The sequence below is a fragment of the Salvelinus alpinus genome, chromosome 2 (assembly GCF_045679555.1).
Source record: "Salvelinus alpinus chromosome 2, SLU_Salpinus.1, whole genome shotgun sequence".
Lineage (NCBI taxonomy): Eukaryota > Metazoa > Chordata > Actinopteri > Salmoniformes > Salmonidae > Salvelinus > Salvelinus alpinus.
Window position 1 is genome coordinate 85,544,141 of NC_092087.1, and position 10,966 is coordinate 85,555,106.

Genomic DNA, 10,966 nt, shown 5'->3' on the forward strand with positions numbered 1-10,966 from the left:
AATATGAGCCTGGTTCATTTTCAGTAATGAGGCCCTGTACCCAATTTACAGTTTCTACTTCAATGTATCAGGTGGAGTTAGTCACCAGGTATTGAGTGAGTTGTTGTTTATGTTTCTAAGACTGCAGGGTGGGAGATGCAACAATGGCCTTGAGAACAGCAGGAAGTGTGTTGGTGGTCTTTCTCTGGTCTGTAGCAGGTATGGTGTCATTCTTATATTTTAGTTGCTCTGTTTAATAATCTACAGACATTTATAAAAGGTTAAGAATCATAATGATATTCTGGTGTGTTCTGTTAGGCGTCTCCACTTCACTTAAATAGTCTTCTGTGGTTTCCATTCACACTCAACTCAGCAACTAAAGCAACAAAGTGGAGACAAACCCTACTGTCAGTGTGAACCAATAGACCTTGCCCTAATTATGATACCATTGTGTTGTGTGACTGTGTTTCAGTGGTACTGGGTCAGGATGGCTGGAGTGCGACGTACACCCCTCAGAGTATCTGTACCTTGAAGGGGTCAACAGTGGATCTGTTTTGCTTTTACACATATCCCAGTGGTACAGTCACAACAACCTTCTGGTTCACTAAAATTGTAAATCTGAGAGACGACCCAGACTACAAAGGTCGTGTGACGTACCGTAGCGTTATGATGAATGGCCACACCCTGAAAATCACAGACCTGAGAGAGAGTGACTCAGCTGAGTACAAGTTCAAATTTATAACAGATCAGACTGGAGGGAAGTATACTGGTAGCCCTGGAGTCACTCTGTCTGTTACAGGTACAGTGATATTATATATAGTATTGATCTGTTTAATCACTCTGTCTGTTACAGGTACAGTGATATTATATATAGTATTGATCTGTTTAATCACTCTGTCTGTTACAGGTACAGTGATATTATATATAGTGTTAATCTGTTTAAACACTCTGTCTGTTACAGGTACAGTGATATTGTAAATAGTGTTGATCTGTTTAATCACTCTGTCTGTTACAGGTACAGTGATATTATATATAGTGTTAATCTGTTTAATCACTCTGTCTGTTACAGGTACAGTGATATTATATATAGTGTTGATCTGTTTAATCACTCTGTCTGTTACAGGTACAGTGATATTATATATAGTGTTGATCTGTTTAATTGGTTCAGGAAAATTGTCTTGATTTGTATTGAAATAATATAATTAATATGAAAGTATGCGTAAAATAGGAATGTCTGAATTTATGATTTGAGAACGTCCACTCCTGCCTCATTTGAACTAGACAACAGTTCATTGAGGGTTTTAATGTTATCTACTCCAGACCTGCAGGTGAAGGTGACCACTACATGGTGGTTAATGACACTGACCTGTAGCACCACCTGTACTCTGACTGGTAACCCCACCTACACCTGGTACAGGAACAGTACGATTGTACAAGGGGCCTCCTCCCCCTCGTACTCAGTGTACTTAAAAACTGAAGACAGCTTCTACTGTGCTGTAAAAGGCATCAATTCTGCTGCAGTGTGTGAGTGTGACTGTTACACGTTTCAAAGTCTTCCAAAATCATCCAATCATTGGTTAGTGTTGATTTGCAGTGGAACAGATAGGAAATCTATCTATTATTTCAATCTATGTCCAAGTTCCATGATTGTACTCATCTCATTACTGTAGTTAACTACAAATACTTCACAAACACTGTATTGTTACATTCATGTTATACATATTTATATTAATATTTCATTTATTTTTATTATAAGTCCAAGTTCCATGATGCTCCTCATGTAAAGCTCTATGTATGAACAATGTGTTGTTACATATTGTCCACCATATGGCCCAAAGAACACCTCAGTGTCAGTCAGTCCCTCTGGTGAAATAGTGGAGGGCAGTTCAGTGACTCTGACCTGCAGCAGTGATGCCAACCCACCTGTGGACAAATACACCTGGTACAAGAAGAACGTAACCTCACCAAAAGCATCAGGACAGAGTTACAGCATCACTAACATTAGCTCTGAGGACAGAGGAGAATATTACTGTGAGGCTGAGAATACAATAGCATCTAATAACTCTACTGCTCTGAAGATCATTGTAGCAGGTAAAGTTTCATCCTTATACCTCAAAACAAAACTATATGATTCAATCTCATGTTAATATTTTGAATTTGGCTTTTTTTTACTTTGGTTTTAATTAAACATTGAGTGTACAAAACATTAAGAACACCTGCTCTTTCCATGACATAGACAGGCTGACCAGGTGAATCCAGGTGAAGCTTTGATCCCCTATCACTTGTTAAATCCACTTCAATCAGTGTGGATGAAGGGGAGGAGACAGGTTTTACCATATTATATTTGTTTTTAATTTATTAGAACATGGCATGTACTCATATCATCCATATTTTATTTTAGGGAAACAAACATCAGTTCTGACTGCAGCTGTAGGAATCATAGTGGTTGTTCTGGTTCTCATCCTCTGTCTCTCTGGACTCATGTGGTTCAGGTGACAGAATTTTTCAAATGTTTTATAATTTCCCCTTAGCACTCTGATTTGTTATGAATGCATTCATATATTCATTCATTCATTCATTCATGTGCAAAAGTTTTTTTGTAACATATAAACTTCCACTAGAGGTCACTAGAGAGCATATCTCACTCTGTCCCTCTTTACAGGAGATCCACAGGAGGAAGTGATGTCACAGCAGACACAGAGGTGATGATATCAGCTATGCCTCCACCTCCACACCTGGTGACATGAATTTACTATGTCACAACAGTCATTCATTCATTCATTCACAACATTCATAACAGTCTCTCTCATACTATTTTCACTGTTACCATGACAACACCCTCTCTCTCTCTCTCTCTCTCACTCTCTCTCTCTGCACAGAGTGTCCATCCAGACCCTAACAGTGACCCTAACAGTGACATGTACTCACCTCTGAACATGAATACCAGGTCACCAGAGTATGACACCCTGACAGTAAGTGTGTGTGTTTGTGTGTGTGTTTGTGTGTGTGTTTGAATCCATAAAAATTTTATAGAGTGGTGTGTAATGTGTTCATTGTGTTTTCTTTCAGAATGTGAGGGACTCCCCTAGTGACACAGTCCCTCAGATAGATGCTGAGCCCTCAGATTATGAGAACTGAAGAGAACCACCACAGAACCTGGACTGAAGAGAACCACCAAAGAACCTGGACTGAAGAGAACCACCACAGAACCTGGACTGAAGACAACCACCACAGAACCTGGACTGAAGAGAACCACCACAGAACCTGGACTGAAGACAACCACCACAGAACCTGGACTGAAGACAACCACCACAGAACCTGGACTGTAGAGACTCACCACAGAACCTGGATGAAGAGCTTCAGCACCAAATCAAGCTAGGACTTACACCTCTATACTCCTGCTACCATATTGCTATGATATCTAGAAGGCTTTCCAGATAATGAGCTTTAACTTTTTAGAAAATTATGTCATTATTTTTATTTTCTTGTAAAGTTAAGGAAAGGGAAAGGGGATACCTAGTCAATTGTACAACTGAATGCATTCAACTGAAATGTGTCTTCCACATTTAACCCAACCCCTCTGAATCCGAGTGATGCGGGGGGCTGCCATAATCGACATCCTCATCTTCGGTGCCCGGTGAACAATGTGTTAACTGCCTTGCTCAGTGGCATGACGTCATATTTTTGTAATTATGCTTCTTGGTGACATGTCAAGAAGTTTTTGTAAATGCTGGAGTTGAATTATCTTTCCTTGTAATGATAATTGTGTATATTGATGATAAATAAGATTATGCTTCTGCTGTTTTTCTATGAGATTTGACCATTTCTGGATTTTCTACAACACAAAAAGCCCACTTTTCTGTTTACTCTCTGTAGATTAATATTATGTATCTGCTCTTTTTCTATGGGATTTGCCCTTTCCAGAGTTTTATAACAAAAATAGGTCTACATTTCTCAGTGACTAATATTGATAAAATCTTTTTATTACTTCTTGCTCTTGGACCAGGTTTCTCCTAATTATTTACTTTGTATTGCTGTCAGACATTATTGCACATTTTATATTCATTATTCTTTTATATTATGTAATACCATATTGTTTAGTGTCATGATCACTTATTTTATTACCAAATTATTAATTAGTACCTATTTTAGATACATTAAATACGTTTACCTTTGCAGTTTTTACAATTTGGATCAACATTTAAGACAATAAATACACTGATTCTTTGATCAACTATTAATACATTGATTCATAACTATTTCCCCTCTGCTGTTGTTTCTTGTATTTTTGACTATTGGACACATGATGTCACTATTAAACCGATCAACACCAAGCACTGTTCCTCACCAACGACATGCATGCACACACGCTAGTGGTGCGCCGGTCAGCTGTTTGTTAACCCGCAACCGCCCACAACTGCTAATAACCCATCTGCAACCTCACGACTATGTGATAAAGTGAAAATCTGAGGCCCTCACCACCCAACACTAACCCGCAAATATAGAAAATTCGCTACAGGCTACAGTCAAAGACTGTGAAGGATTTTTTTTGACAGGGGGGGCAGGATTTATTTTTTGCCTGATATAGACATGTTTCTGATTATAATTTCAGACATTTTGGTGGGCTATTTGTTCGTCAACTTGTCCGTAGTTTCTAGATACATGCATTAGCGACACGTCATTCATGGCAGGTGTGGCAGAGCTCCACCTGTTTAGCTTTTTTTGTTGTTGCTTTTTTTCATGTTATTTTGGCATTAACACGTGTCACATATCGGTTTGCAAACAATGTAAAAAATAGTTAATATATATTTTTTAAAGTTAATAAAGTCGCATACGAACATGGTCTCGTTGTTGCAGCTCCAAAATGCAGGTGTTTCAGCTCAGTGACTTCTGTGGTGGTGGGGCAGCCAGCCAGCCAGCAGCGGAGCGCAGGGGTTGGTAATGTTCTCTAGTTGATTGGCTCAGTGTTCTGTCACTCATGGGGACACTACTTCACCGCAAAATCTACGGGGAGAGCTCGAAAATTCAAGCCCTTTGAAGTGCACATCCAAGAAGGCTCAAGGTCATTGGCCACAGACTGTAGCTTTGATTGGACTGATTATGTCAACATCATACTTTCAAAATCTTAGCTGGCAAGCAGTCATCATCATGCATCAAGTCGGCAATCTACTGGCAAATCCTTCTCAAACCTTGTTATATGAAGAGAAATTATAGACAAAACGTACTGGTGCTCATCGGCCATTGGACATAAACGTTACATAACAAGTTGGAAATTGCAAATTCAACAATGAATCCCAGGCTGTGTTACAGCTGGCTGTGACCGGGAGACCCATGAGGCACGCACAATTGGCCCAGGGTCGTCCGGGTTAGGAGAGGGTTTGACCGGCCGGGATGTCCTTGTCTCATCGTGCTCTAGCGACTCCTTGTGGCGGGCCTGGCGCCTGCAAGCTGACTTCGTTCGTCAGTTCGACAGTGTTTACTCCAAAACATTGGTGCCTGCTGTTTGTCCTACTGTCCAGGGGTGGAGCTGGAGAGCACCAGGCTGATGATAAAGTACCCAGTACATCTGTCTTTGTCAAAACATCAGATATCATTTATAAACATATAAAAGCAAGTCTTACCAATCAACTCATATCATAACCTTTGACAGAGTAAAAATGACAGACTAATGCCGGATTTTGCAGGCGGGAGCAGGTGTTTTCATATGTCCTCCATAGAGATACCTGTAGATAGAGGACTCCAATGCCCAAAAGACAGTTTTAGCACGGGCATCACCATTGAGGACTTTCACTTTCAAGTCTCTCTCTCTCTCTCTCTCTCTCTCTCTCTCTCTCTCTCTCTCTCTCTCTCTCTCTCTCTCTCTCTCTCTCTCTCTCTCTCTCTCTCTCTCTCTCTCTCTCTCTCTCTCTCTCTCTCTCTCTCTCTCTCTCTCTCTCTGTCTCTCTCTCTCTCTCTCTCTCTCAAATCAATTCAAAGGGCTTAATTTTCATGGTAAACATATGTTTACAAAAGTGAAATAAACAATACAAAATTAAAAGTAAACATAACACTCACAAAAGCTCTAAAGAAATATAGACATTTCAAATGTCATATTATGTCTATATGCAGTATTGTAACAATGTCTTTCTCCCTCACTCTCTCCCTCTCTCTCTTCCCCTATCTCCCCCCCCTCTCTCACCATAGCCCCCCACTTTCTCTCTCTATTTCTCTCTCTCTCTCGCTCTCTCTAACCCTCTCTCCTCTCTCTCTTTCTCTCTAACCCCCTCTCCCCTCTCTATCTCTCCCCCCTCTTCTCTTTCTCTCGCTCTCTCTCTCTCCCCCTCTTCTCTATCTCTCTCTCTCTCTTTCTTCAACCATAAGCCTGACCAGAGAGGAAGATACAGGAAACCATGGCAACCCTGACCACCCTGACGACCCTGACAAATCTGACAACCATGACAACTTTTACCACCCTGACAATCCTGACAACCCTGACCACCACGCACCGTCCGGATATGACAGAGGGAGGAAGAGGAGGAGGAAGAACAGAATAATGAATATGAAGATTGAGGAAGAGACAGTGGCCTTACTTTAAAATAGAACATAAAATTGGGGGGTTGGGGGGTGTCACCACTTTTGTAGTCCTCTGACACACAGCACAGACAGAACACTGGACATACAGTATGAGTGTGTGAAGTGTCAATCAAAGTCATTTCCTTCCCCCTTCCCTCCCTCGGCCTGAGCTGTGAAACATATCATCGTTCATGTCAGAGGATGGATATGATGACACCATTAGAACTCTGAGGAGGTCCACCTCTACAACGACCATGTTGTAAACACTAAAGGGGGTCCACCTCTACGATGACCATGTTGTAGACACTAAAGGGGGTCCACTTCTACAACGACCATGTTGTAGACACTAAAGGGGGTCCACCTCTACAACGACCATGTTGTAGACACTAAAGGGGGTCCACCTCTACGACGACCATGTTGTAAACACTAAAGGGGGTCCACCTCTACGACGACCATGTTGTAAACACTAAAGGGGGTCCACTTCTACAACGACCATGTTGTAGACACTAAAGGGGGTCCACCTCTACGACGACCATGTTGTAAACACTAAATGGGGTCCACCTCTATGATGACCATGTTGTAGACACTAAAGGGGTCCACCTCTACGACGACCATGTTGTAGACACTAAAGGGGTCCACCTCTACAACGACCATGTTGTAAACACTAAAGGGGTCCACCTCTACAACGACCATGTTGTAAACACTAAATGGGTCCACCTCTATGATGACCATGTTGTAAACACTAAAGGGGTTCACCTCTTCGACGACCATGTTGTAAACACTAAAGGGGTCCACCTCTACAACGACCATGTTGTAAACACTAAATGGGTCCACCTCTATGATGACCATGTTGTAAACACTAAAGGGGTCCACCTCTTCGACGACCATGTTGTAAACACTAAAGGGGTCCACCTCTACAACGACCATGTTGTAAACACTAAATGGGTCCACCTCTACAACGACCATGTTGTAAACACTAAATGGGTCCACCTCTACAACGACCATGTTGTAAACACTAAAGGGGTCCACCTCTTCGACGACCATGTTGTAAACACTAAAGGGGTCCACCTCTACAACGACCATGTTGTAAACACTAAAGGGGTCCACCTCTTCGACGACCATGTTGTAAACACTAAAGGGGGTCCACCTCTACGACGACCATGTCGTAAACACTAAAGGGGTCCACCTCTACAACGACCATGTTGTAAACACTAAAGGGGTCCACCTCTTCGACGACCATGTTGTAAACACTAAAGGGGTCCACCTCTTCAACGACCATGTTGTAAACACTAAAGGGGGTCCACCTCTACGACGACCATGTTGTAAACACTAAAGGGGGTCCACCTCTACAACGACCATGTTGTAACCACTAAAGGGGTCCACCTCTTCGACGACCATGTTGTAAACACTAAAGGGGTCCACCTCTTCAACGACCATGTTGTAAACACTAAAGGGGGTCCACCTCTACGACGACCATGTTGTAAACACTAAAGGGGTCCACTTCTACAACGACCATGTTGTAGACACTAAAGGGGGTCCACCTCTACGACGACCATGTTGTAAACACTAAAGGGGGTCCACCTCTATGATGACCATGTTGTAAACACTAAAGGGGGTTCACCTCTACAACGACCATGTTGTAAACACTAAAGGGGTCCACCTCTATGATGACCATGTTGTAGACACTAAAGGGGTCCACCTCTACGATGACCATGTTGTAAACACTAAAGGGGTCCACCTCTACGATGACCATGTTGTAGACACTAAAGGGGTCCACCTCTACGATGACCATGTTGTAGACACTAAAGGGGTCCACCTCTACGATGACCATGTTGTAGACACTAAAGGGGTCCACCTCTATGATGACCATGTTGTAGACACTAAAGGGGTCCACCTCTACGATGACCATGTTGTAAACACTAAAAGGGTCCACCTCTACGACGACCATGTTGTAGACACTAAAGGGGTCCACCTCTACGATGACCATGTTGTAAACACTAAAGGGGGTTCACCTCTACAACGACCATGTTGTAAACACTAAAGGGGGTCCACCTCTACGACGACCATGTTGTAGACACTAAAGGGGTCCACCTCTACAACGAATATGTTGTAAACACTAAAGGGGGTCCACCTCTACAACGACCATGTTGTAAACACTAAAGGGGGTCCACCTCTATGATGAAAATGTTGTAGACACTAAAGGGGGTCCACCTCTACGATGACCATGTTGTAAACACTAAAGGGGGTCCACCTCTATGATGAAAATGTTGTAGACACTAAAGGGGGTCCACCTCTACGATGACCATGTTGTAAACACTAAAGGGGGTCCACCTCTATGATGACCATGTTGTAGACACTAAAGGGGTCCACCTCTACGATGACCATGTTGTAGACACTAAAGGGGGTCCACCTCTACGATGACCATGTTGTAAACACTAAAGGGGGTCCACCTCTACGATGACCATGTTGTAAACACTAAAGGGGGTCCACCTCTACGATGACCATGTTGTAAACACTAAAGGGGGTCCACCTCTACGATGACCATGTTGTAGACACTAAAGGGGGTCCACCTCTATGATGACCATGTTGTAAACACTAAAGGGGGTCCACCTCTACGATGACCATGTTGTAGACACTAAAGGGGGTCCACCTCTACGATGACCATGTTGTAAACACTAAAGGGGGTCCACCTCTACGATGACCATGTTGTAGACACTAAAGGGGGTCCACCTCTACAACGACCATGTTGTAAACACTAAATGGGTCCACCTCTACAACGACCATGTTGTAAACACTAAAGGGGGTCCACCTCTATGATGACCATGTTGTAAACACTAAAGGGGGTCCACCTCTACAACGACCATGTTGTAAACACTAAATGGGTCCACCTCTACAACGACCATGTTGTAAACACTAAAGGGGGTCCACCTCTATGATGACCATGTTGTAAACACTAAAGGGGGTCCACCTCTACAACGACCATGTTGTAAACACTAAATGGGTCCACCTCTACAACGACCATGTTGTAAACACTAAATGGGTCCACCTCTTCGACGACCATGTTGTAGACACTAAAGGGGGCCATTGTAGGGTCTGACCTGCAATGACCCCTTCCCCCCCTCTCCCCATTGATGAAATTAGTGAGAGTCTCATCTTTACACATATTAGTGTGTAGCCCATATTGTTTGGATGCTACAGATCGACTGGACCGACTTCAGACGAGTCCCAAGACCGATTTTTGGGATGTCTCATGGTCTGACTAACACGGCTCTAGCTCTGTCACGTTTCACCACAGATGCAGAAGTGCGACAAAGAAGGATGAAGTGGATTGAGATGCATCCAATGCAAATTTTATTTTAAACTGACAGATTTGCCTTGGTCAAAGACATTGACCTTAAGGGGTCATGAACATTGACCTCTGTGTGTTAACATGGTTCTGTCCTAAAGAAAAGTGGAAATGGGGGACATTTTGTCCATTTTAGAAATGTAGGATCCATTTTAATACAGTAATCTTCCTTTTCTGACATGTTGTTCTGGTCTTCATGCATGTTAATGACTTAAAGAGGAAGGACAGTTCTGCATCAGCTACTTGTGTTCTGACTACTATAAATATGTATCAACCACAGAACTGACAATTACTAGCAGTTGCCACTCACTACCAGCCAGTTTACTCAATGCACAAGACTTGTCCCCTTCAGTCTATAAGTACTGTTGACAATATCTTGAAATATAGTTTTTGGATATTTGTTTTTAGTAATAAGTCATATACTTGAGGGTAATGTATCATTGTTCTTCTTGTTATGTTTTGAGCTGTGTTTTGGTTGTTACATCAGGGTCAGTATTCATAAAGTGTCTCAGTGTAGGAGTGTTGATCTACATAGTGATGAGATGATTAACCAGGGTTAAATAGAAGCTGGTTTGATGTTGATGTGTTTTCCTGTGTGCCAAATACACCAGATATTGTTGTTGGGGGGGGTGCAGGGGGAGGTGCTCATTTTCGAAGTGGGCTGCTCATTTAATTACTACATAGAGCAGGTCTTTACAGAGAATTGTGGTGCTTGGACAGCCTGGGTGGAGGTGCAAGCTGGTGGCAGTGATATTTGGCAGTCTCGGCCACTCACACAGGCTTGCAGTGCGTGGTCTCCAGATCGAGGGCCTGATAAAAACTAGGACAAAGCAATTGGCTAGGTATTGCTCTGTTTCAGCTGTCGTGGGCAGCATAGCTGTTTGGAAAAGGAGGTGCTTTCTGTACTCTTGAGTGACATACAGGGACTTTTGAAATGTTATATTAGATTGGTGAATTAAAAGCATTTAAAATGTGTGTGACACAGTGGATTTATCTGAGGGTCCTTTAGGACCAGACTGATAGGGAGTAGGGTTGACATCTATACTGTGTAGGATGTGTGTTTCAACTTTTCTACATCCATAACAACCA

The 10,966-nt window shown here is 42.5% G+C and overlaps 1 protein-coding gene across 3 annotated transcripts; it reads left to right on the top strand.

Moving 5' to 3' along the window:
* Positions 1 to 443: 443 nt before the first annotated feature.
* LOC139545253 (B-cell receptor CD22-like) lies at positions 444 to 3,973 on the top strand. 3 transcript variants are annotated; one of them, XM_071352837.1, is made up of 7 exons: positions 444 to 778; positions 1,300 to 1,502; positions 1,806 to 2,070; positions 2,381 to 2,471; positions 2,642 to 2,717; positions 2,859 to 2,951; positions 3,049 to 3,973. In XM_071352837.1, the coding sequence occupies exons 1-7, from the start codon at positions 646 to 648 to the stop codon at positions 3,115 to 3,117; spliced, it is 930 nt and encodes a 309-aa protein (XP_071208938.1). In that variant the 5' UTR covers positions 444 to 645; the 3' UTR covers positions 3,118 to 3,973. The 3 variants fall into 3 exon arrangements, 2 of the variants coding, with proteins under 2 accessions (XP_071208938.1, XP_071208946.1); XM_071352845.1 differs by having other exon boundaries at positions 446 to 778; positions 2,642 to 2,681; XR_011669019.1 differs by lacking the exons at positions 444 to 778; positions 1,300 to 1,502; positions 1,806 to 2,070 and having other exon boundaries at positions 2,084 to 2,471; positions 2,642 to 2,681.
* Positions 3,974 to 10,966: the final 6,993 nt, after the last annotated feature.

What these genes read in the sequence shown, in the direction of transcription:
- LOC139545253 (XM_071352837.1), top strand. Translation starts at nt 646, where the DNA reads ATGATGAATGGCCACACCCTGAAAATCACAGACCTGAGAGAGAGTGAC. An exon ending in GCATCAATTCTGCTGCAGTG is followed by an intron (nt 1,503 to 1,805) that starts TGTGAGTGTGAC and finishes TATTGTCCACCA; the next exon opens with TATGGCCCAAAGAACACCTC. An exon ending in CAGAGTATGACACCCTGACA is followed by an intron (nt 2,952 to 3,048) that starts GTAAGTGTGTGT and finishes GTTTTCTTTCAG; the next exon opens with AATGTGAGGGACTCCCCTAG.